Source organism: Leptosomus discolor, chromosome 1 (genome assembly GCF_034619465.1).
Source record: "Leptosomus discolor isolate bLepDis1 chromosome 1, bLepDis1.hap2, whole genome shotgun sequence".
NCBI classification, from domain to species: domain Eukaryota; kingdom Metazoa; phylum Chordata; class Aves; order Leptosomiformes; family Leptosomidae; genus Leptosomus; species Leptosomus discolor.
Genome location: NC_141391.1, coordinates 7,488,738 through 7,512,254, shown reverse-complemented (window position 1 = coordinate 7,512,254; position 23,517 = coordinate 7,488,738). Strand labels below are relative to the sequence as shown.

General features: G+C 37.2%; 1 protein-coding gene across 6 annotated transcripts in view; it reads right to left on the bottom strand.

Moving 5' to 3' along the window:
• Nucleotides 1–23,517, bottom strand: part of DLG2 (discs large MAGUK scaffold protein 2) — a 1,022,965-nt gene that overhangs the window by 504,115 nt on the left and 495,333 nt on the right. Inside the window, exon 1 of one of the 6 annotated variants that reach the window (XM_086481689.1) lies at nucleotides 18,712–18,789. The exons of the other annotated variants lie outside the window; for them this stretch is intronic. Within the exon in view, the coding sequence (XP_086337815.1) occupies nucleotides 18,712–18,789 (78 nt within the window). Of the gene's footprint in view, nucleotides 1–18,711; nucleotides 18,790–23,517 lie in introns of those variants that run through there. 6 annotated transcript variants of the gene reach the window in all.

The following is a 23,517-nucleotide window of genomic DNA, read 5'->3' as shown; positions in this document are numbered from 1 at the left end:
TTAAGGAAAAAAGTCTTACACATTTATGTGAAATTTTGATCACTGAGGAGAGAAGACATCTTATATTATCAACTTATTGCCTATTATCTGCCCTGCAAAGAGAAAGTTTAAATGGTGAAAAGACAAATAAAATGACGAGTGATGAATGATCCATGTCATGGATTTATTTTTACCTCTGTACAACAATTTATGAAAAATATACCTGCACATTAAAGAGAGCCATCCAGCGGTAACTATCTTTAACATATTTGAAGTATTGCAGTATCAGTTAAACAAACTTTCGCTCACCACTTAACTGTATAAGAATATTAGACTATATACTCATGATTTAGTACAGGTGATAACGCTCCTTTTATTAACTATTACAGAAAACAGCTTGATGTGAAGTCTTCCGTACCGAATCTTGATTAATCACAATAAGGTATTTATCTTACCATACTTTTAGTGCATTTCAAGGCTGAATGAAGATCCTTCTCTTATCTGCAAAACCAAAATCCCTGCTATGTATAATATGAGACTTGGTTTTAAGAACATCAACAAAAAAGAATCTACGCAGACTGGCAAGACAAAAAGCACAGGAAGCTTGGGACAGCCTCAGTAAATCTCTATGGTAATCCAGTGAAAAATCACTATGCACTGTGGTGGAAGCCACAGAGCAACTACCAGAAAGAGAGAAAGATACCTAAAGTTTCGTAGGATCACGAAGCACTACTAGAAAAAGATTCTCCAAACAATGTTTATAATGCAGATTGTCGTCATACAAGAATTGAAACAAAAAAAGTTGCAACCACTCATTCCACTCCCTTTTCCCATCAGAGTACAGCTTGTAAGTCTGACTTAGCCTGTCCTGCTCCAACAGGGATTAGATCTTTTGGATTTTATTTTTTTTTAATCAAAATATCTTGTAAAAGATATCAAAGGATTTGTCTTTCTGAAAAGTCAATACTTCAGTGTTTCAGGATAACACCCTAAAAAGCAGACACTCAAGATTTGTACTCAGTTTTGAAGCTACCAGCTAAAGGTTATTAAAAGAATTTTACAATGTTATTGCTCCAGTCCCATAAAATAAAAACTGGGTGACTGGGTGGGATGATCAAACTATTATTTCCAATCTGTTCTCCCTGGTATCCAGGGATAGGACGCATGGGAATGGTTCAAAGCTGCTCCAGGGGAGGTTTAGACTGGACATTAGGAAGCATTTCTTTACTGAGTGGGTGCTCAAACACTAGAACAGGCTTCCTAGAGAGGTGGTCGATGCCCCAAACCTGTCAGTGTTTAAGAGGCATTTGTACAACACCCTTAACAATATTCTTTAACTTTTGGTCAGCCCTGAAGTGGCCAGACAGTTGGACTAGATGATCCTTGTAGGTCCCTTTCAACCGAAATAGTCTATTCTGTTCTGTTCTATTCAATTCTATTCTAATTATTGAATGGTGCTAAATTCTTCTATAAAAAAAATATTAATAGGCAGTCAACATTCTATATCTTCTGGATAACATTTAAGAAACATGTTTTTTCAGTGCTGGAACACAGTTAAAGTGTAATGAAATTCTCCAGACTTCATTTTTTAGGATATAGACAGGCCTAAATATTATCTAGCTGTCAAAGTGTTGCTTTAGAAATAACTCCTTACTTCCTACTTCGCACACAGAAAAGGAAGTCTTGTCAGCAAACAGGTGGTGGTGGAGCCTGGGAGTCTCAAGGTAGCAGCATACCAGATTTGGTCAGATTTATTTGTCCCATTAACTGTCTCCTCTTGCAGACGTTCATGTGTGCACTGTTCAGCTACTTACTTGCATGGCATCCTGCTACTCAATACAGCTGGCTCCAGAGCAATCCCATCTGCCAAATTACATTTTTTCCAAAATGCGTTTTTGTTCCAAGACAAAATGAAACACAAATTTTGTGAATTGCAGAGAGATTCTCACAGCAACTACAGCATAATGTTACTTGACACTTGATGATGCTTCCAATAACAGAGCAGTATTCTGAATAAATTATTTTTGAAATATTAAAGAAAAAATAAATTTAAAAAATAATCGAAACTACTACCAGGAGTTATTTTCTAATAGAAAAGTGGTTTGCTGAAGATACTTGCAAATCAGAATATGGAACTAGTTGAAACACATGGAAATTTATGGTCATTATAACTTTCCTTACCAAGCACTTTGTTAATCTGGTAAATGGTCCTGTTGAAAGTATAGCTGATTTTTTAATCACGGTCTCCAGTGATGAATAAACTGAAAAATAATTAACTATCAAAGATCTTTCCCCAAGCTACCAACCTCATGTGACTGAGGAATGCCAGCATCTGTTGCCAGAAGTACTCATGGATTTATCTTCACAATGGTCCGTTTTTTCCTTTCATAGCCCAGCCTAAATGAATAGTTACCCATCAGCTTTTCAGCAAACTGGGTGCAACTTTTGGCACAGGTTCATCTCAAGGCTCACATTCTGGATTTGTAACAAGATCACTTAGCATCTCTACCACACTTGTTCCATTAAATGATGAGCAAAACTAGTACAAAACACTTCAATCTGCTCAGAAAATCAAGGGGAAAGGGGAACAGTCAAGAAAGCCATATAACTTTCAAAAATTATCTTTTGCTCACTGGGGATTCTAATTCTGTCATATAAGATGAAGTACTGTTTAATGATGTAATTTTGCTGTACATAACTCGTGGAAATTACTTATCATTACTTGTAATTTAACCAAAGTATGTATTTTTCTCCTTAGGACTACGAGTTTTTCTTTAGACTTATTTTAAATATTTGTGAAAACAAATATTAATGATTAATAAAAAAGATGTAACTAGTGCCATAATCTGAAAAAATGAAGAAAACATTTTAAGACCAGAATTGACAGGTTCTTTATTTGAAATTTCATATGGCGAGTCCAAAATCAGCATCCTGCTGTGCATTCTCATCATCTCACTTTCCTCTCTGAAATGCCCAGTGTGTCTCTTCCCAGGCTGGGAGTTCTGACCCCTTCATTTTGCTGATCTTACTTTTGCTCAGGTTACTGACAACCTCATACATTTTAAATATAAGAGCATTTACACAGTGTCTTTATTCTCAGAAATATTTTCATGCATTTCTATCTTACCTTATAGATTTCCAGTTTCCCTTGATGACTGCCTGCCTTTGCCACTTCTGTGGTTGTTCATGCTCTAACGTTCTTGCTCTTTCTCCCTCTTTTCTGTACAATCTCCTTTGGTTATATTTTGCCCTTTCCTGTTCTTTCGGTTGGCATCTATAGCCAACTTTTGTGTCTTCTTCTTAGGTCCTAATCTATTTAATTGCATTTATCTGGCATGATTCCAAAGCTGAACTCAATATTCTTGTTTCTAACTCTTGTCTTTTGCTTTACTCATTGTAATTCATCTCTCACAGGAGCCAGAAGTACTATCTGTAAACAAAGCATTTCACCATGCAACCCACTTTGCACTGTCTAAACATACTTCTTCCAAAACAGGGGAGACTCTCTGCCCAATTTGCAGTCGTACTTTACATCCCCGAACATAATGCCCTCTCATACTGAAGAAAGAAAATTAAAAAACCAAACTCCATATTCAAAGCAGCAACCAAGTGAGTTTGATTTCACGTTCTTTTCTTTCCTCTCTTGTCAGCTTCTCATTCAATTCCAGCTCTTCATCATCTTTAATACGCGACATTTTAAAAAAAAAAAAAAATTATGAGCAAGTGGATTTTCTCACCCTGATAACTGATAATATCTCATCTTCCTTCACATCACCCATTCAAACTCTTCAGATCTGGCAGCCTATTGGAAATCGGTGCCTACACTACAAAGGCAAAAGTCATCCAATTCAGCCCACTCTATGAAACAACATCCAAGTTGGAAACAAGTAAAACTACTGTAATAACTGGGCTCTAAAATTCCTGGTAAAGTCAGAACCTGACCCCAGAAATTGGGTTAACTGAGTGAAAAAATATTATCAACTCTGTATTTTTGAGGGAGGGTAGGTGTTTTAATCATGGCCAACGAACTGTCAGAACGGAGAGTTTCATTAGCAGGAATGGAAAGAAGGAGGGATGAACAAACTACAGCTAGGCATCTGCACGACATCTTCATGGTCTGTCTTCTGAGGCACTGAATCTAATGGAAAATTTTTGGGCCTTAAACATCATAACTGAATCAGAAAAGATAAATAACTAAGGAAATACTGCCCTCATTAACTCTGCTGCTATCCAGAATCAACACCATATATTCTTTTCAATGACACTGTATTTTTCTGATTTTAACCTGTTTCAAAAAATAAAAATAAAAATTGACAATTCATTAGTTTTGCCATAATCAGGATAGCATTTCTCTTCATTAAATTATGGGCTTGAACATCCCCACACTCTGCAACAGAGGAAAAAGCTCCTTCACTCTGTTGTCAGTATCAGAGTTTGAAGTGACTTCAGCATGCCATAGTTAAAAGGAAAAATAGGAAACTTTTACTATGTGATCTAATTGGCCAGATTTACACAGGATAATGAAAGGAAGGAAGGTGTCAGGGGAGTAAAAGAAACTTTTAAGAGATGCATGGGAATGTCACTAGAAAGCACAAGGTAAAGGAGAACTTGCTGAAAGCTGGAATGGAAAACACTAAACAATCCCCCATTTGGGACAAGGGAGGGGAACACAGTGCTGCCAGGTTTTGCAAATTGCTCTTAAATTACAAATATGCTGACATAAAGGCAAGGATCTTTGTGAGAGGTCTTGGCAAAGAGACAATCCTGAGGCAACACAACTAGGACATTTAAAACTGAGTTAGTGTTTAGCCATGTATTCCAGATCTTGTATTTCCTTCTTTCTTGATGTCCTTTAACTTTTCTTATACATACAAATGACATGAGCTTTTTCTCTTGTAATGCTTCACCTCCTGCTTCCAGAAGATTTTCCCTTGCATGAGATATAACCATTCCTAGCAGTAATGAGGAAAGAAAAAGAAAAAAATCTGCATCTGAGAAGCCAGGTAGAGTTGTGATTAAAGGTTGACATTTTTACCTAGTATGCAAAATTAGATTTTCCATTTTTATACATTCCCTCAAGAACAACTTGTACAGATTTATATGAGTTGGCATCATTCTGTCAGTTCTTGGTATGGCAAATGATTCTGGAGACTGGACCTGAATTTCCTGTAGCAATAAAATACTTGAAAATGAGCACCATGCATAAGCCAAATCTATGACTATTTTTTCTTGTGATCTGCTTGGAAGAATCCCATGGTATACAATCCAGGATAGAACTAGGGTCTAGAAGAGCTGTTTATTTTTCAAATATCATCTCCCCCAAGCTCAAGAATGATCTATTCCGATGAGAGGAGATTAAGCAAGAGTAGCAGGAGGCCTGCATGGATGAAAAAGGAGCTCCCATCAAATCTCAAATCTAAAAAAGAAGCATACAGGAAGTGAAAGCAGGGACAGGGGACCTGGGGGGAATATGGAGTCATTGAGTATGCAGGGATGGGATTAGGAAAGCCATTTGGAGCTAAATCTGACAAGGGACATGAAAAAGCAACAAGAAAGGTTTCTACAGGCACTTCAGCAGCAAAAGTTGAAAATGTGAGCCCACTGCTGGATGGTGCAGGGGACCTGGTGATAGAGGACATGGTAATGGCTGAGGTAGTTAATCCCTTCTTAATCTCACTCTTTACTGGTAAAACTGGCCTTCAGGAATCCCAGGTCCATGAGAACAATGGGAAGGTCTGGAGCAAGGAAGACACCCTCAGTGGAGGAGGAGGGCCAGAATCTTCTCAGTATTTCTCACTGGTAGGACGAGAGGCAACGGGCACAAACTGAAATTACAGGAAATCCCCCTTAAACATAAGAAAGCTTTTTTACTGTGAGAGTGGTCAAACACTGGAACAGATTGCCCAGAGAGTTTGTAGAGTCTCCATCTTTGGAGATACTGAAAACCTGACTGGACATAGTTCTCAGCAACCTGCTTCGAGTGCAGGGTTGGACTAGATGATCTCCAGGGTCCCTTCAGCCTCATCCATACTGTTATTTCTGCGATTTCATTTTTTATCCTTTCCTACATACATTCACCTTGTTCAAAGCAAAAAGAATGACTTTACAACAGCAGTATCTCAGAACTTTCTGAACTAACATTTTCTTTTTCTCTCTCAGTTTTAGCATTTCATTGTCCATTTAGCTTTATTGTACATTAATGTAATCTTGTCAGCCTTTTCTCTTTAAATTAAGAATATTTTTATGTACATATAGTATGATAGAAGAAACTTTTAATCTAAGATGTATACTCACAGTATGGGCAAAACCCAATCCATATATATCCTTTAAATATATTTAGATATATCTTTATCTTATGACCTAATGAATAACATGCCCTAGTCACCGCCACGGCAGGATTCCTGGAAGTAACATAAGAGGATTTGCAACACTTGTTGAAGGCAGTACTTTTCAGTAAAAGCTTCGATTAAGGAAAGTAGCTACACACTTCAATTTAGCACTTTTCTGAAGAGAAATCCTTGAAAGTGATAATGAAAAGAAATAAAAGTGCATCCAGAGGGACCACCATATTTTATCTCAAACACCAACATAGCAATCACATTTAAAATGCCTTAAACAATACTTTCTATTATTATGAAGGTTTTCACAGATGCATACTTATGGACAAGTAAGACACCTAGGAGAATTTGATGTGCCTGCCTGCAGAATTTGGGTCCTAGACACCCATCCCGTAGTTCCTAAAACATCATACTTTTGTAGCTTCATCACAAAAATATTCTTTAGGAAAAAAATCTAGCTTTTATTTCCACCAAGTATAACCATGAAAAACAGTAGAATCATTAAAATCTTTCATAAAGATAAATGTTTAAGTGTATTTGACTGTGACTTTTCTTTTGATTTGACCTTGACTAAATTGAAAGCACACAGAAAAATTCACAGTGAATGCTAGATGTGAGCTATACTAATATCTGGCTAACTGCCTCTGCTGTGAAAGCTCTTTCTATTTTAGTAAAATTTTATGCACAAAAGCATTTTCCAGAAACTGATGTAGTATGTTCAATACATTTTTATACCCAAGCTTAATTACAAAAGCTTTTTCATAATAACAAATATTGTCCCAAGCAGAGACTATATTTAATAAATACGCTTATTATTTTCCTTAATGAAAGCAATGTTTAAAAATTGTAGGTAATCCCATTACACTGTACTTCAATTATACAGCCCAGCTCTCCTACCCTCCTGCTGATAGAAAACTACCTCATCTTAGTTTCCAATTATATACATTAAGTCCTTTCAAAACCACCTTCATTATTACACACAGCATGTTTAGCTCTATCAGAGAAAAATCTGCAATTGGGAAAGAGCAAAATGTATTTTCAAGCCTAAGATAATCACAAGAAAAGTTAATTATGTCAATTAAAATAATCTTCTCTCCACTCAACAAATATGACCTATTGGTGCAGAGAAACACAGTAGGACAGGTTCTGATCCTTGATAAACCGTGATGTTTCTACTCAAGTCATTTGTACCAGAAAATTTGTGATAGAGCCAAATTTTTACTTTAAACTATTGTAATAAAAGAATGGCCAAAAAGAACTATTGCATGAACCCAGGGGAACCCTTTAAAACACAAACCATAACGTTTCACACGCACACACAAAATTAAACCTATGTAGTTCAGTTCTTGGATTAAACTTTCCCTTCTTAAAAGAAAAGCACTACCGATACAAGACAACTACTGACAGAAAATGTCCTGGAAAATTATGAAATTTAAAATGGTAGATACAGGAAGTAAAATCTGCACAGAAGAAGGAGAAAGTGAAGAAGTTCATCTCAATATCAGGAGGCATCCAGATGAAGCTATGGAAATTTGTCTTTAATTACAGTTGCTACCTCAAGTCAGAGGTAGAAACTGTGAGTGTTGAAGATACTCCTGCATACAGCAAAATGAGAGCTGTTCACCCGAAACAGCATTAGAGACAGCTTCACGCAGGAGGCTCACAGCTCCTGTAACTGCGCAAGCCCAACCTGCAGGCTCTCAGGTTATAGAAGGGCCAGCAATACGTGAGGTATCTTTTCTGATTAGCTGTTTCTGATAGTTAATTTTCCTTCCTCTGCACACGGTGCCTTACTTTGAAACTAAAGTTGATCAGCCCCAGCCAATTCACCGCTTTTTAGAATGCACAGATTTCAACAGCCTGGCCATTCCCATATCGTCACAATATCTAATTGCCACAGCATAGCTGTTCTCAACACTAGTTCTGCTGTATTGAGCTTTTTCCATCCCACCTCACAATGACTTATTTAGACCATTCTACTTTTGAACATTTCCTAACATACTTGTTGTTTTATGAACACAGAAATAGAAGAAATATTCTAGGGAGTGTTAAAATATTCTACAATGTCACCATAAACTTGCTTTAAGCCAGGTAGTTTAGGCAGTTCTTTGGTTATGCAAATTCACATTTCTTTATCTTACAAATTCCTGGCAATTTGCTGTGTAAAATTTGTGCTGTTGACTTGTGATATGACAGAAGACATGTGCAAGTACACTGCAGTTTAGAAAACCTTTTCAGTTTTCACAAGGAAATGTTTCTTCTCCTAGAAGTTCCAGCCTCTCAGTATCTTTTACCCTGATTTGTTTTTTCCTTATCACTTGGTGACTTTGTCACAGAATTGGGATCACTGCCAAAGATGTTTACCTTGATTTTGTTTCCAGTCCTAAATTAGATTCCTAAATACTAAATTAGATTATTAATCAGTTAAAATCTAAATCTTCATTATTAATTTACTTGAAACAATACAGCAGCTTGTAAAACATTTATGCAGCAGTAAACGGAGAACCACTTTGCAGAGATCATGACATGCTTAATTTACTACACAACTAAATATTTAATTATAAAGGGTAGCAAAGCTGAAGGTGCTCTTTTGAAATTAAACAATCTTTTAAACGGTAAAAAACTGTATTGTGGGAAGTAATGGTAAATTTCTAAAACAAGCGGTAGGGAACATGCTCGCTTTTGTGGGGTTTGCCCTTACCAGTTAAGTGAAGAATCATGTACTTGGCTATCCAGTTTGCTATTTATGGATAGGTCTGTTCCCTGCAGTACTTTCAACAGAAATAATTTTGAAATGGCATTTTAAATTAATTGAAAACACAATGCACTTCATACATCAATTAAAATAAATAGAAATTGGACCACAAAAGCATTATATTCTTTACAGCAGGTTGTTTTTTGCATTTGCAATGCGATAGTCTTGATTCAATGCCTTCCTTGCTACCATCTCTAATTAGAGTAATGGTATTTTAAATTTCTTGTGCACTTCTACTTAATTCTTTGTTTCAGATTCAGTTTTCAAAACCTCCCAGGTACAATTTTGTAAATGCATTTGCATTTATACATACACATTTATATTAAAAATTTTGCCTCATAAGTTTAAGAAACTGCACACAGACCTTCTGTAAAGCCAGCTCAACATGGAACATCCTTCCCAGCGCTGCACCTGAACAGCAAAAGATGATATACAGCATCTCTATTTAGGGTGAGCTTTCAAACCAGCTATCCTCAGATCAATAAATATAGCTGATATGTTTCAGAAGTTGTTAAATGTGTAGCAAGATGGACAATTTTTTTCTTTGTGTTTTTTTTTTTTTTTTAAAAAAGCTATTCCTTCCCGTTGTCTCACTGACTCAAATAACATGGCTCTCCGAAAAGGAAGGCAAGGACTTTTTTTACCCTTATGAACAAAGATGAATGTGAAGAATGGAGAGAGCAAAGCAAGATAGGCTGGAGGAAGTTAAGAACAATGTCAGTGTATTCCATTTCAAGAGGAAGGCTCATTCAATAGCATTTTACACAAAACAAAACAATGATCAGGCTATAAGCATAGTCCTGAAAACAAAGAGTAGCAAGAGGATCACTTTCACTTAATCTTGAACACCTATTTCAACACAGCAAATTGATACTTCTTAACTGTCAAGCTGTTTTTATGAATAATATAAAATAACCTGGCCTTTTGCTACCTCATAAAAGTACATGACAGTCTTGTCAAAAATAATTCACATAAAATCTTTAGAAAAGTTGTCAGCTAAGAAAACGACAGATATGTATACATAACTCACCACTGACTGGAAAACAGTATCATATTTAGAAAATGACTAAACCGCATTTTTCTACATCTTCCTTATGCCTCAGGGCTATAGAATATTTCATAGATTTCTGAAATTACATGCTATAGCTATTCAAGGCTTTAAGCAGAATAAAGAGGTATACATTTGGTAGCAGGCCTCTCATTTCACTTCAGCGTCTAATATGTTACCCTAATGATATGACCTTGCTTCTAAAGGTAACTGATAAGGTAAACTTTTGAAAAGTAAAAAGAGTGATATCACTGGTGTTAATTAATCCATGCTCTGTTTAAACATTTCTGCCTGGAATATGGAAGAGGAACTTGATGGAAGACAGACTGAAGTACATCATTGAAAAAATTCTTAGTCTGAGTTCTCATGCAAAGCTTGCTGTTCAAATCCAATTCCAGTTTAATAATGACAAAGCTAATGCACTGCCGAGCTTCATGAAAAGCATGTGATAGCCTCAGACTAGTTAATACTGGCTAAGATTAATTAATGGGGTAGCTAGTAGGATAGCTGAACATAATGAGTGCCCCAGCATAGTGCTGATATCATCACTGGTGGCCTCAGAAGAGCTAACTATTGTGCAAGCTATGTAGCTTCACATATTACTCAGTATCTAAAGGCTGTCATTTCTGAAGAGACGTGCAATGGGGGTGGGGGAGTGGGAAATGTGGGGAACCTTGTTTTGCTGTTTTCTGAGGTACATATAAGCTGTTCTGAAAAAGAGAGTTTCAGTCTTCAGAACAGTTTGTGAACGCTTCACATGGCATTTGGGCCTCCTTCCTCATGGTAAAAACTCATACTGCACGTGTTAGCTAATCCCTTGATTCTTTCAAATTGCTCATCTGAAGCTGTTAATGTATACTAAAGCTACAACCAAGCTTTCCCTGATATGCATCAACATTTTAAGTAGTGTACGGCAGAGAAATTTTTGCACCATAAAAATAAAAGTGCCTCCTTTAAAATAAACTGTCTTGAGAACCATATTACACGACAATAATTCTAAATTTTACTAAAGCTGTTTGCACACACACTTCTTTGGCAGGGTGCCTTCCAGTGGGAGCAAGTTACACATATACCAGCTGTAATGGCCCATATAGTATATTAGAAACTTATAAAGTATAATTTGATAATCTACCTTAGGAACTAGTGAGAGAATTCTCATCTCTGTTTTCTCCAGGGACTCTAATGCCAAAGGACAGGTTGTTTCTTGTCAGTGTTTCAAACTGATTTCTATTTGCAAACATAGTGAGTGATGCCAAATGCAGTTCAGAACACAAATCAAACAACTATTTTATTATGCGCTGTTTTGAATTTCATATACAGAACAGCGAGGCAAGTAATGCCAAAACCAAAAAAATCATATTGCACATCACACGAGCCGTTTTCATAACGTGCTTGAACACTGAACACTTGAACATAAAAATGTAAAAAATAAACCAATTCCAATAAAGTAATGAGCGCCTTAGGAATTAAATATTATATTCATAATGCTACACACTGGGATTTAATAGAACATGATATACATTGTAGACCAAGTGTGGAAAATCCAATTAAATTTACAAATACAGTAGATGATAAACTATTCTTTTTCTTTAAAAAAAGAAAAAAAAAAAAGAGAGACATGATAAACTATTGATTGGATGAAAACAGGAAAAAGAAATTGAGACATTTTTTTCCTTTGAAAAAACAAGGTAGCTTGTAGCCAATGATAATAAACTCACTTATTCATTAAAAGTGGGTCCAAACTGATTCCATTTGAGTCACAGCATGAGCACTGAGAGTAGCAATTAATGCAACCATCAGTGTGGCCGTTGTTTTCTGAATGCCTTCCTGTCCGTCTTGGTTGGTTTTAAGCAAACAAGACGAAATTTAACTGGAAAAGGTACTTAACCTGTTTCTAAGATGATCACAACACTGGCTAAGTCAGCAAAGGAAAAACAGTTTTAAGTGACATGCTGGAGACACGTATGGATCATGAATTAAAGACTTTGTTGTACCTGGCAGGCAAATACACGCAGCAGTGTGTATGCCAGAATGACAGTGCCTGGGGGAAAGGGAAAAGGCATCACCAATGTATGTCAGCCAGCTAAGATTAATTTAGAGTCCTCTTGGACCAAATTGGAGTGAAAGACAGAAGATACTCTGTTCTTTATAAAGAGCTCACCTGTAGCTGATTAACAGATATTTCTTTAATGAGCAAAGCTAATTTAAACAGGAGTACCCCTTGTTGTTCATTAATTGCTACAGGTAGGTGCTGGGCCTGTGCAGATGGAATGGGTGAGCGAAACAAGAGCAAAATCCCCTCACAGATGAAAGAAAGAAAAAGATTACTTTGAAATAAAGGATTGGAAAGGATTAACTTCAGTAGTTTACTGTTGATCAGTACCTTATTTTAAAACAACACTTGCATTTTTTCAAGATTAGTTGAATTTTTTTATTATTATTATTATTATGGTGATTGTGAGGTGGAATGAGTTATAAGCATAATAAATCTCTACTTAAGCAGCTTATCCCTACTGTCATATATTAATCATGACACATATAGGATTATATGTGCAAATAAAAAAAAAGAGGGGGAAAAAAAGAATTGAGTAGCTGTATGTTTCTGGATTAAATCACAATGTAAGAAAATGTCTTAGAACTCCAACTGTGCTAAAGCAAAAGGCACAATGAGCTCTGGATACAGGAACACTCGCATATTTTTCTCCACACAGTTTTGTGTGAAAGGATAAGATCTCTCCATAAAACTGTAAAATAGAGCACTTACAAAGTCCATTTGAAAAGATTTCTCCAGGGGTTTGAAACAGCTCTGCTATCTGTTCGAACAGGTAGTTCTACAAATAGTGACACTGTCATCTCGTTGAATCTGGTCAACGCAGGCCCTCCTTTGCCCAAATGCAAATGAAACGATCCACCCACACTTACAGCGTGTGGTAGCTACGCGGGATGTCCCTTAGCGAAGCAGTCATTTCACCTTTAGCCAGGGCAATAACTAGACCTACAAGTTTTATCACTTCATCGCAAACCCAGTGGACTGGAAATAATTTGGCAAGCCCTGGCTTGAAAGAGAAAGAAGAAACCTGTTAAGAAACCTGAGGTAGACTTGCAAATATTGAAACAAAGAAAAAGTTTATCTTGTTTGGATTTAAACATGTAAGTCAGTCTAAAATGATGTAAGGAAAAATGTGTTTATCTGGTATTATGTTTTATGATTTTTTAATCACATAGTTTCTATTCTATGTTGTGAGTAATTACTGTTTCGAGTGAACATCTTATCTCTTTCACATTAGATTGCTGGGCAGCTACTTGTAAACAAAACAAAAACAAAACAAAAGTACATAGCCTAGAACAGCATCCTCTGCAATTAGCTACATTAAAACACAGATATGAGAATCATCTAGTATCAAGTGTCATCTTGACATGAAGAGATAATTGTTGCTATTGCCAGGACACTGTCAGAAAAATTACTAAATATGCCTGCATTTAAAGACAATTTTTTTGTTACACGTTCCAGTTTTGTTAACCTCTTAAAGCAACTTTTCCTGTCTTTTTCCAAATTTTTCCTTGTAGGCTGACAGTCTACCAAGGATGCTCAATTTACCCAAAATTACTCTAAACCCAGGCACAAAGAACGAAAGACTGTCTGCTGGACTATGTTCTACTTCGCTAGTCTGCACTACATTACGTTTAAAACTACTTGCTTAAAATGCTGCTGTTCAGTTTGTGAATGTTGCTTATGGGTAATCTTTATTTTTATTTACAATTGATAGTGCAGAAACTGTATGCTATTTGTATTCTTGTATATACACCTATTTTTTAAAAAATTAAATTGTTTCTGTCTTGAGTTATAAAATTAATAAATGAGTCAAACTGGAATGATAAACTAGACTTTCAGGTGTAATACTTACATGTTTTCAAATCCAGGACATCAGCTCTTAGAACTGATAACACCATAAGGGCACTTTTGTATCTAAAAGCTAGAAAGTGATTTCTAACAATGTCATTCTATAAAAGGATGGTGAAAGTTAACTCGTTTCTACATTTTACATAGGCCCTGTTGTTTTGCTTCCAAAAATAATGCACAAAGAGAAACCTCTTTTTGAAGCGATTGTCTTCAGATGTAATAACAACAGGACTAATTCTAACTGTTTATAATTTGCATCTCATGGTTGAAACATGAACAAGCAGAAAAAACAGTATGCAACTTCCCCTTTGAAGTTAAACGATAGGGTGATTTTGGGAAGTCTTTCCCCATTTTCGATATTGAACCTTGCAACCCAAATTCTATCAATACAGTGAAGCATTATCAGAAGCTTTTTCACACTGCTTTAGCTCACCTTCTCAGATCAACATGATTAATTGCTCAGTTACTTTTCTGTACCTCTTCCAATCATTTAGGGTACTTATTTTTGTAGCATAACCGCATGCAGTTAACATCTCTTGATTTCTGCTTGATTGTGGTTTAATGAGAAAAAATTCAAGACATCAATCTTTGCCTTAAGTTATTCTAGTTCAGATGTTCAAATGATCACATTTACCCTCCTAACAATAATCCTTTCAGGTGACAAACTCAAAGCATGTTCATAACTTTCATAAAGGAGGTAAGAGCAGAGCTGCCATGAAAGGAGTTTAGTTGTTTTCAGGCCATATTAGTGGCAGCATTCCCTGTACACTATATATCTTACTTCTGGAGGGCAAAAGTAACACTAGCAATCAAGCCAAGACAACCAGCTTGAGATACAATTTTTAGATAACAACCGCAATATATGCCAGGAACAGTTTATGATCCAGCCTAATAAAAACAATAAAGTATAAGGAACTTTGACAGGCTTGAGTTTTCCATGGCAAAATGAGAACATCAAAAGCAATTAATACACGTTTTCCCGTTTTACTTACAGACATAAGTAGTTTGAGCCAGGACTAGTTGGAAAAAAAGAGCTCAATTTTCCAAAGTTTTAAGTTTTTTCAAAATATTTTGTTCCATTTCTGAATTAATATAATGCTTTTTAATACATCATAAAAATATGACTAAAATAAAAATATTGATGCACACTACTCAACTTGAAAGGACTGTTATCATCATGGTTAGGACACCTAAGGCTGCCATTTGTCCAGTTCTTCCCAGGTGTCTTCTCTACTCCTCACATGAAAATTTAACAGTAAGAGTTCATGTCCGGGTTTTAGAAGCCTAATATCTACCAGGAAGCGCTTAAGCCGTGTGCAGGAGTCAATGAGACAGTGTCCTACCACAGGATCCCACTCATCTGACTACAGCCTCTAAGGACATGCCAGGCTGGAGGGGAAAGCAAGGACTGGAAATGCAGGCCAGGAGCAGCAGTGCTGGCACTCAACAGCAGGCACTGGTTAGGAAGATAAGAAAACCAGACTAGAAGCTACAACAGGTCCATCTCTTCCCTTTGGTGTCCCAACTCTTTGCTACTTATTAGCAGCCTTTACCCTTTCCCTTTGCCTTCATCAAGCCCCAAAAGAGATTTTCCAGCACAGGGAAACATCTGGCTCCTGAGAACCCCTAGTCCTTGGGCTGCCACTCTGCCAGGCTCACAGTATCAAGAAGAAGCATGTCCCACTCATTTTGTGCTGATCTGCATGCCAGCTCTCCCAGAGCAGGGATTGCCATATTCAGGTATAGCAGACGAGGAGCTGGGAGGTATGGGGAGGTGGGAACTTCACCTTAGGAAAACATGGGAAGCTCTGGAGATGCTGAGGGACAAGCACTTGGGAGCCCATGCGCGTTGCCACAACCAGACACCCTCATGCAGGTATGGAGCACACACAGAGGAGCACCACACTGTCACATTAATGCCTTCTTAGCTCTTTCTGCAAAGCACTGCCCCGGTCATCCTCCTTTCCCTTGCCTTTTTTGTGTGCATCCCCTGGCACCGCGTTCATCATTCTGCACCTTCAAAACTCTGCTTCCTTAAATAATCACCCTGGAAATCAAGGTTCAAGTCCTCTTTCTGCACAATTCAGGCCCCAATTTCTGACGTTTTAAGGAATTGCACTGTCAGGTTGTGCATATGTGTGTGCGCACACATGAGACCACGCTATAACCCTCTTCTGTCATGTTCCCCCACCGCAGTTTTCTTCCTGGTCCTAAGAAAACACATAGGCTCATAAAATTTCTGTTTCTTAGAAATTCTCCTTAATAAGAAATATTGACTTGTACTTGTCCAAAGAAAGTACGCATAATAGAAAAGTCTGTTATGGAACTACACTTTTCTGATCCCTGATATCCAGATTTTAACTGCAAGAAACTCTTTTTGCATACATTATTGCTGTGTGTTAATACCTCCAAAAACAAATAAGAAAATTATGTTTAATTCAAATCATGTACAGAGAAGGAAAGCTAATTATTCTTCCAGAAAAAAATATGTAAGGTACAACTGCATAATATTTTGATTATTCAACCATTATACAAAAAAAGACAAAACCAAAACAAGCCATGCAGTTAAATGTTATTTGTAATTTACTTTTTAACAGACCTATTTTCATATCTGTGTTCTCCTGTTACCGAGGTATTGTACTGAAGATGTCAGTGTTGATCAGCTTCCAATCATCAATAACACTTATTAAAATAGCATCCTGCTAGGAATGCTTTGCTGGAGTACACCATTGATTTATGGAAAAAAAAAAATAAAATTGAGACCTGACTGTGGAATAAAGCTCCAAGAAAGAAATTTAATTTTTGACATGAGACAATAAGTAAACATTTTAAAAGATGTTTTCTTGCATACTTACTGCCTTCTGGCAAAAATAAAATTCCTTTGTGAATATGCAGATAGCATGCTCAAGAAACGTTCAAAACCAGCTTTTCTCTAAAAACTATGAGGTATGGCTTCAAAGCTTGAATAGCAAGACCAGAGTTGCCTTGATTATTTTGAAAGTCCTATAGAGTCGAATAAGTAGCACTACAATAGATTTATGCAAAAATTTTCAAATACCTTAAGACAAAGAGAAAAAGAGTCAACATTTTTAAAGCATTCTTTTAGTCCATGTTACGAGACTCTATAGAGAATATCTTTTCTTAGTGAATACTCTGGCACTGCTTTGTGACATTTTTCAAGGTTATTAAATGATCTATAAACGTACACACTTTAAACAACCTGTACTGAATCTGGTTTTAAACGTGCTGAGTGAGTCCCACTGTGTCAGGACCGGAATGTGTCCACTCATCCTGCCTCTGTCATCTTGGAGGAAGCCTGAGAGCAAATGTTCCTCTGGAGGGAGCCCCTCAGGACTAACGAAGATCCAATCCGCAACTTTTTTTCTTCCCATAGCAACACGCAAACAGCAGGAGAGTTTATATGATGCCCTCTTTGTTGAAATATGACTAACGACAAAGAAAGTTTGACAGTCCCATGTATAGCTATCTGCATTTCTATTTTCCCTTATGCATACAATATGAAATATATAAATCACTGTTATTTGGATAACTTCCCAATGGCTTGGATTAAATTTCAAAATTACCACACAGCACCTTTTTGACCACTGGGAATATTTTGCAGAAAAAGCAAATCTCTGCCCATTATCCCCTCCCCAACCATAAATATAATGGGATTTTGCTAATCATTTTCTCTAAGTGAAGAGCTTTTCCAATTAGAGAGGAATTTAGGTAATAGATAATTACTGAGTGCATTGGTGGCTGTATTACATAGCATAAGACTTATCACAGAAATAATAAAGCCACCCATACATATTTTTGACTGCATCAAAGACAGCAAGGAAAAGAGGAAGCCATCATTACCAGACTAATGAGCTAACTTTATAACATTACATTGAAGTTTTATCCCCCAATCTAATGCTAAGTTCACAAAAGAGGAATTATCCCATTTTGAAAATGGTTTGTATATTAATTTAGACAGAACTGGAATGCAGGACTACTAACTAAATGTTTTCTGTATTTAGAGCAAAAGACAATTGCCTTGATATTCCCCAATTATCATTACTGTAAATTCTAAAACAATTTAAGTTGTGCTCATGGAGAAAGAAGGCAGAAGAATCTTGCCTACAAGGACTTCAGTAAAACAGCCGGTTAAACATAGTTAAATTTTATGAGAAGAAAAATACTGAAAGATAGTACTGACCATTTTCACATACCTGTATCTTTTTAAATAAAGGGATCGATGCTGCAGCACAGTTTCAACAAGTATCACGAAACAAAACTCCCAAACATTATAAATGCTTAGAATGTTATTACATTCTCATTGGTCCCACACTAGAAAAAATATACAAGCAGCAAACAACCAACGACTGTTTTAGAGCCTAATATTGTACTAGTAAAAATAATGCAGCACAGCAACAAGTTCAGTGGAGTGGTCCCTTAACACACAACATACCAGATGTACAGCTGTTTATCTTTCAAAAAAAAAAAAAAATACAGCATAAAGATTTTTGAAAGGATCTTCTCCTCGGTACTTAATAATATGCAAAGTATTCAAGGATTCTTGCGTGAAATCATGAATAGCAATAGGTTGTTTTTCAGGGTATTAAAGAAAGCTAACCAGACACAAAACAGGATGCCAGCAGGCAGCTTGCATGAGACATAAGGCTTTATATTCCCACTAGGAACATACCTTCTCTGTTTTTGCTTTCCTGGCGTTATGCACAAACCTGCGTCCCAGCTTCTTGGCATACCAGATAGAGGCAAACATTGTAGTGATGAAGATTTCGGTCTGAATATGCAGCACACAAAAAAATACCAAAAAACTTCCCCCACAACAGAGATACAAATCTAGTGCTGGTTAAGGTCTCTCAACTATGCTGTTGCTTTGTCAGGTCCTCTCATGCTGCCTTCTGGAAAAAAAAAAAAAAAACAACCACCCAGTGTGGCCAGTCTGCAGGTGTATTTACATACTGCCAGCAGGAAGTCCAGGGTGAGGCATCTTTGCATCCAGCTCACATCCAGTCTGCTAAATGCCTGTCTGCAGTTCTTTAGCACTGTCACCACAAACTACATATGTGTCAGTATGAAAGGAAGCTGCAGTAAACTACTGTAGCAGACAGCTCACCTCCTCTTCTCCTGTTCTGAAATTTAACTCCTTGGTTCTCTTCGATTTGCCAGCATGCAACAGAAGAAGCAGCAGTTCAAATATGAGATACACAGCACTGCAGGAAAGGAAAGGGGTACAGAAGTGCCAAAAATAGCAATGTGTATTAACTGTTAAGGTGAAGGAACAGGTGTTTTACGTGTTTCAGTGCAATTAAGGCATGAAAAGAAAACGGATTTTACTTTGTTCTGGTGGTTTGGAATCTATTCAGAGATATTTTTGTCACCTAGTTTCAGTTTGCAACAGAAAGACATTATAGCTGTTCAGTTCACTTGCTGATGTCATACATGCTTTACTGAAGGCTTTAAGAATTACTGAAGGACTTTTGTGTTTCTTTGGTAATGGCTCCATGAAATAGAAAACTGACTTTTTTTTTTTTTTTTTTTCCAAATTAATCTTTAACTTCTGCCGTGCCTAAGCTTGCTTTTTCCTCTTCCTTCAGTTGCAAGTTATTTTACATTAGGAGTTGACAAGTGCTTACGAACACCTATTTTTTGCAGTGAAACAGCAATATACTATTTTCCTTTTGTCAAATACTTCAGCTTTAACCCCTGCACCTCTCTTCAGTTATAATCTCTAAACAAAAAGCAGAAACATACCCTTTTGGCTCCAGACATATGACTAACCAGATGTTCCTCCCAGCCAGAGGCAGTACCAAAGCTGTAAACTTACAGGGTTTATAGCTATGTATTGTATTTGATAGTATTTTGTGTTATAGGACAAATCCTGTCCCTTGCCCTCCCACCTACAATCGTGGAGATACCAACATGTGGGAGAACCACTGCCATCCTGTGTGCAGGATCTCGTTTGGGATGCACACAAGCAAGAATAATTTCTGATCTGATATTCAGTGGTAAAGAGCAAATCGAAAGTCATAGATGCAAGGCAAAGGAAATACAGTCATAGCAACCTGGTATAGGGCTCATGGGGCCAAGGAAACACTTTTTCTGCCCCAGGATTTTCAGTGAATGGCTGAAAATATTTTCTCCAGGGTGCATGAATTCAAAAGCGAAAATATTGGACTCCCACTTAAATCTTACACAGAACATCCCAGTTACTGGAGCTGGATGGTGTTGCCCAAGCTTTGAGCCTAAAGGCATACACTGCTCAATTCCGTTCGGATTATAAGGAGTTCAGAGAATTCCTTCAACACATTTTAAAACTAACTAAATTGGTTAACTAAATTGAAATTCTTAGATAGTGACTTTTTTGTCATGGGAACTCCAACGTATATGTTCGGTTTTTCCTTGACATCTAAAACCTTCTGACAAAATATTTGGTAACTGGTAATATTTCTGGGAAAAGAATTGTTTCTAATTACTTCCAATTCAGAAATTTGATTAATCCTGGCAGTCAGAAAGTTATAAAACCACAAGACAGAATAAAATCATGTCTCCTCGAGTACGATTGATATAGAAGATCTATATGTCCATAACACCACTCAAACTTTCTGAACCTTGGGCTGATAGTAAGATGGATTTTTCAAGGTGCAAACCCCTTCATTATGCTACCTAGCAGACTCACACCAGTCTCCACGTTTGTGGGATGAGAGAGTGCCCTATAATGGAGGGAAGGGAGGAAAAGGAAGAAAGAAGGCCTGAAAAATTTAGGAAGAAATCAGAGACCTTATTTCTAGCTGTGATATCACTGTAAAGAGACATGGATGGGAAAAAATGTGCAGGAAAGGAAAAGCAACATCATTATACAGCTTAACTAACACTATAAATGTTAATGTAAAAAGAACAGGAAAAAAATAACCTTACGTATTATATGCATAAACAGTAGAACACCTCTCCCACTCTGCTCCCTGCTTTTATGAAGAGAACCAGTATAATTTGAAATCATTGCACTACAACCAAAAAAGGGTACATTCTCTCAAGCAACTATTTATACAGTCTTATGTATATTCAGCTGCTCAGAAAATCGAAGGAAACACTCATTAAACAATAAAACCTCCTTTTTATGACTTCTATCATCAACATTAGCAGCTTTACTGAACTATTTATTCAGGAAAAATAGGGAGCAATAAAAAGTCACAATTCATCCCACTTAAAGGAAAAAAAAAAAAAAAAAGAATACATTGTTCATTTAAGGAATAATGACAAAGCAATAGGGAGGTAATTTTCTCCACCCACTGAAAATGTTAGATCAGGAAGAATAAATCTCGCCAAATACCTAATTCTGATTCTAATCAGAAATGCATTTTAACTATTTGCATACATTTGCAGATCTGTCCAAACCCTACAATACAGCAATGGCCAGACTACAAGCCATTTTCTTACAGCTCCATCATGCAGTAGTCTGCCATACATTGTCAATAGCAGGTTTATTAGGTCTGTACTGGTACCCAGGGACTTTATGATTATTAATATTTTACTGTAACCATAACGAAGTCTGCATTTTACAGAAGTGCTACAAGCCGAGCTGCTTTAGAAGAATTGGAGCTCCCAGCTGCTGTCTGCTCACAGGAGTAATATGTACTTTAGCTTGCTCACTGAAGTGCTACATTACAAGGGCAGAGAGATGCATGCGATTGAGCAGCAATATTATCACAGACAGGAGATAATCAGTTAAGAGCAAGTTTTACAAGGGGCTTCTTGCTGCAAATGAGTGGGTGATTTTCAGTAAACCAAACCACATCTATACTATACATTACATTACATTCTTGTGCCTCTATGAGAAGAATTGGTCTCACCACAAGTGGACACGTGGGTACAAGAATAAAGCAACTATGGTGTTGAATCCTATTATTTTTATGACGTGGCTCCCCAACATTGCAAGCAACGGCGATTAATGCTCAACGGTGATTGATGCTCAGTACCGAAACAGATGGTCGTTTCAAACACCTTGCCAACTGTGTGCACTGAGTATCACTGGTATTTCTGACGGTCAGCCTCCTCTTTCAATTTTAACATTGCTGTTTTATTTAAGAAGTGCAGCTTAGCTTTAGACAGGGCATTAATCTTCTCTTGTTAAGGGATAACTACTCACAGCGCACACATGGGGTGGCAACCTCCCCCTCACACACCTATGGTGAAGGTAGATATTAGCTGGAGATTCTGTTTCTCTCCTACCTCTACCTGAATATATACACACAGTAGTCATAAAATGTGGTGACAGGGACATTTAAAATACAAATACAGTTCAGTCATAAATAATGCCTTTCTTGTAAGAATAGGAAGACAGATGAAAAGATTTGTCATTCAGGGTTTGCAGAACTCTCTTTCCAGTGAAACGGACAAGAGATGGAACAAGTTAAAAATACCAGAGATTTAAAACAATCACCTCATTTCAATGTTTATATGTTAACACTGGTCACAGCTGTGGATACAGGAACAGAGCTGATGATGTGAAACTGAGGTAGCTAGCTTTTGTCTTTTAGTACTAGGCAACAACAGATATTGATTTGGCTGACTGTACAAGCAATCATTTCCCATCCCCAACACAACTAATTATCTTACACTGTTACATGATGCCAAGGCATATTATTTAATGACCAGAATACTAGGAAAAGCAGAAACGTTAATGTCTGCTATTCCATCCAGAAGACATAAATTTTAGATATTCAGACCTTACAGTAGTTAAAGTAGATTGAAGTCCCAAAGTTTTCTAAGGCCCTGATTTGTTCATTCTTTTCTATAAACAGAGGCAAACGGACAATTGCTCCTCCTTTATTGCAACAGGGAGTATTTTTACAGGAAAACCACAGCCACTCTTACAAAAGGGGTAGTTACCCCAGTTGGCACCACCAAAATGTCTCTTTTGGCCAGGGCAGAACCCACTCAGTTGCAGATGAAAGATTATCATAGAATAGAATTATAGAATCATTTCAGTTGGAAAAAATCCTTAAGTCCATCGAGTCTAACTGTAAACCTAACACTGCCAATTCCATCACTAAACAACGTCCCTAAGCACCACATCTACCCATCTTTTGAACACCTCCAGGGATGGTGACTCCACCACTTCTCTGGGCAGCCTGGTCCAATGTTTGACAACCCTTTTAGCGAAGAATTTTTTCCTAATGTCCAATCTAAACCTCCCCTGATGCAACTTGAGGCCGTTCCCTCTCATCCTGTCACTTGTTACCTGGGAGAAGAGACTGACCCCCACCTCACTACAACCTCCTTTCAGGCAGTCGCAGAGAGCGATCAGGTCTCCCCTCAGCCTCCTCTTCTCCAGACTAAACAACCCCAGTTCCCTCAGCCGCTCCTCATCAGACCTGTTCCCCAGACCCTTCACCAGCTTCGTTGCCCTTCTCTGGACACGCTCCAGCACCTCAATGTCTGTCTTGTAATGAAGGATCCAAAACTACCCACAGGATTTGAGGTGCAG